The following is a 3,129-nucleotide window of genomic DNA, read 5'->3' as shown; positions in this document are numbered from 1 at the left end:
CTCGGTCCCGGCGATCGGCGATGGCTGATCAGGTGCATCCGGGTCACGGCACCAGTTTTATGTAACGGATGCACACCAGCATCCAATCACCCATGCAAATCAGTTGGTGTCAAAAGAGAGATTTTATTTCTGTGGGAACACAGCAGGGTACAGTCAGTGGCTAACGATCACACGCGTCACGGCCCTCCTCTCATCCCCTCTCTGCTCCCGCAGCACACTGAGGTAACTGCACGTCAATACAACTTGTAAAATATGATTAAATAAAAAACCAAAAATAAATAAATAAACCCACCACATGAATTCAACCAGTAACTCAGTCATTAAATGACATATATTAAACTATTTACAGGTGAGCCAACAGTGACATTAAACAACAGTAAAAACAACAGTAAAATACAAAATACAATTTAAAAAAAGAAAATGACGATCGTATAGTGGCTACGTTACATACATTTCACATTTAACATACCTGTGGGAACACAGCAGGGTACAGTCAGTGGCTAACGATCACACGCGTCACGGCCCTCCTCTCATCCTACGAAACACATGCTTCTGCTAACACGTGGCGGCAAATAAAATTTCTTTTTTTTCTTTTTTAGAACCGCGCGTGCGGCACAACGCCGCACGCGCTTATAATACACAGCATAATACCAACAACATGCCATAACTTTAATAACTTTAATACACCTATATACAACACATGATATGGAGAACACTGCACGCGCGTCTCACCCCTCTCTGCTCCCGCAGCACACTGAGGTAACTGCACGTGAACGTGAGCTATACAGTGCGCCATTAATGTAACCCTGACCACACAAACAATGTGGAACCAAAATTTTCGTTCCCACCCACAAATACACAGAAAAAACACATGAACACCGTAGCTTACAATTACAATAAGTTTTGTTGGAGTTCACGACATACATAACATAACATCTTACATAACATCCCGGCCACATCTACATGCTCAAAATTAAAATTCTTGTAGTCATTGAAAGTTTACTATTGTTTCATTTTTACATTTGAATACTAAACACCAACCTTTCCTGTAGATTTCACACCTTTCCAAATGCAAAAGTAACAAATGACCCACATTGCAATGGCGCAGAGGAGGATCTCCCACCGAACACTGCCCAGTTTGTCAATGCCACCTGAGATCGCCAGCACACGCCGTCTGGAGATACGTTGTTTGTTAGAATATCTGGAATTCTGTTTGCATTCTCAGTGTCCTTAAAGCTTTCTTCTGTGTTTGATTTTATAAACTTACTCCCAGAATTCAATTGCTGGAGATGTCAAACTGCTGTTTATAGTCTGGTTATATTTGTTCAGTGCATCAAAGTCCTCACAATTTTCTACAGGAAGTGAAATATATTTTAGTTCATTATTCTTAATTTCTTGAAGCTGTTGCACTACTGTTATGTTGCTGTTGTTACCCATGCCAAGGTGTAGTCAGTGTTCATACCTGTGTTCCAGGTGTGGCCACAGCTGGCCCAGGGCAGTTTGGCGTAGAAAGAGAAGCACAGGTACAGAAGTGCCCAGGCAAGGATGACGATGTAAGACATGCAGTTATAGACCCTCATTATAACACCTGTGTAGCCAATGCCTTAGAGAACAACAGTACATTTGTTTCTAATGAATATTAGGCTATCTTCTTCAAATCTCCATTTAACAACATTTTTACAACACCCATATAGCCTATATATAACAGCAATAATACCACAAGCCCTGAAACCTTCACTGTGTTCATATATTAAACTTTACATAACTTGTATGTCAACAGCAAAGAAATAATTTCATTGTACAGAGAAATTTAATTTCTTCCATATACATGACAATAACTACTATGAATCCTTGAATTATTGAATATATTCAACAGATGAGAAATGAGAACAGATGAGAAAGATGAGAAAGTTTCTTCCCCACTCACCCTGAGCAATTGGGCACAACTTCTCCCAGCAGGTGATGCTTGCTTGCTGTGTGTACTGACCCATTGCACTCTCCAGAAGAAACAGGGGGATCCCACAGGTCACCACGACCACCACGTAGGGCACCAAGAAAGCACCTTGAAAATAAAATTCATTACAAAGTGACATACGTTTTAACAGATTATTTCTTATGTTGTCCATTTGTGTGTTCATAAGGTTAGAGTTGTGATTATAAAATGATATTTAAATGTTCATACATTATGGCATCATATGCCATACAGTCCTTGTGGTATAGTATATAGCAACAAGATTAGTGTAAAATAAAGCAGTTCAATATATCTCAGTGTATCTTGTACATAACTTAGACTTACCTCCACCATTTCTGTAGCAGAGATATGGGAATCTCCAAACATTTCCTAATCCAACTATGTTCCCTGCGACAACCAGGAGAAATTCTATATTGCTATTCCATTGCCCTCTTTCCTTAATTTTCTTTCTCCTACCCTTAACCTCTTCACAGTTTACAAGTTCCATCTTCTTTAGTCTGGTCAGATTAAAGCTTCCTGTCCCTGATCTCAACGCTGGCTTTTCCAGTCATGACTATGAACTCAATCTAAGAAACATCTTAACTAAATCTACTTGTGTTCTAGGTGTGATCACAGATTGCCCAGGGCAGTTTGGCATGGAAGGAGAACAAAAGGTGTCTGTAATATTAATGTAATAATTTAATTGCAATATCAACAAACTGAATTAATTGAATTGTTGTTGCTTAATTTTTACATTTAAAATGTTGGTATCTGAAGCCCTTCGCTTTAGGGTCATATTGCTCGGTTCTGTTTTACCTAGATGTTGTCCTGGTGTCTGTGTGTGTTTGTGTGTGTGTTTCTTTTGTGACATTGAGAAAGCAAACAATATAATGTGGAAGGAAAGATTGTTCATTAAACTTTGTAAATTAGTCATCTCAGGCCAAGTGTACAGATGGTTCAGGAATTTTTGGCAGGTAAGAACACTTCAAATTAGAGTAGGGAAGAGCTTTTCGCAGAAATACCCAGAAAATGCAAAGCCTCAAGGCAGTACAGAGAGTCCTTTATTATTTTCTACAATGATAAATGATGTTTTTTGTATAGTTTTGTGAGATGGGCACGTCTGATTTCCACTCAGCCAAAGAGGCAAAAGTTTCCACACATTTTCTAATATGTGTCAC

At 39.1% G+C, this 3,129-nt stretch overlaps 1 protein-coding gene across 1 annotated transcript; it reads right to left on the bottom strand.

Annotated features, from left to right (window-relative positions):
• Window positions 1–938: 938 nt before the first annotated feature.
• LOC114776980 (sodium- and chloride-dependent GABA transporter 3-like) lies at window positions 939–2,561 on the bottom strand. The gene is made up of 5 exons (XM_028966906.1): window positions 2,297–2,561; window positions 1,928–2,062; window positions 1,463–1,603; window positions 1,268–1,352; window positions 939–1,174 (listed from the first exon to the last, which is right to left on the bottom strand). Exons 1-5 carry the CDS (start codon window positions 2,457–2,459, stop codon window positions 1,030–1,032), a joined length of 669 nt encoding a protein of 222 aa, XP_028822739.1. The 5' UTR covers window positions 2,460–2,561; the 3' UTR covers window positions 939–1,029.
• Between the last annotated feature and the right edge of the window lie 568 nt (window positions 2,562–3,129).

This window comes from Denticeps clupeoides, unplaced genomic scaffold (assembly GCF_900700375.1).
Source record: "Denticeps clupeoides unplaced genomic scaffold, fDenClu1.1, whole genome shotgun sequence".
Classification (NCBI taxonomy): domain Eukaryota; kingdom Metazoa; phylum Chordata; class Actinopteri; order Clupeiformes; family Denticipitidae; genus Denticeps; species Denticeps clupeoides.
This window is presented reverse-complemented; position numbering and strand designations above follow the sequence as displayed.

Coding starts and splice junctions, on each gene's coding strand:
- LOC114776980 (XM_028966906.1), bottom strand. CDS start 2,459: ATGGAACTTGTAAACTGTGAAGAGGTTAAGGGTAGGAGAAAGAAAATT. Junction 2,063..2,296: donor CTGCTACAGAAATGGTGGAG/GTAAGTCTAAGT, acceptor TTTATTTTCAAG/GTGCTTTCTTGGTGCCCTAC. Junction 1,353..1,462: donor TGGCCACACCTGGAACACAG/GTATGAACACTG, acceptor CACTTCCTGTAG/AAAATTGTGAGGACTTTGAT.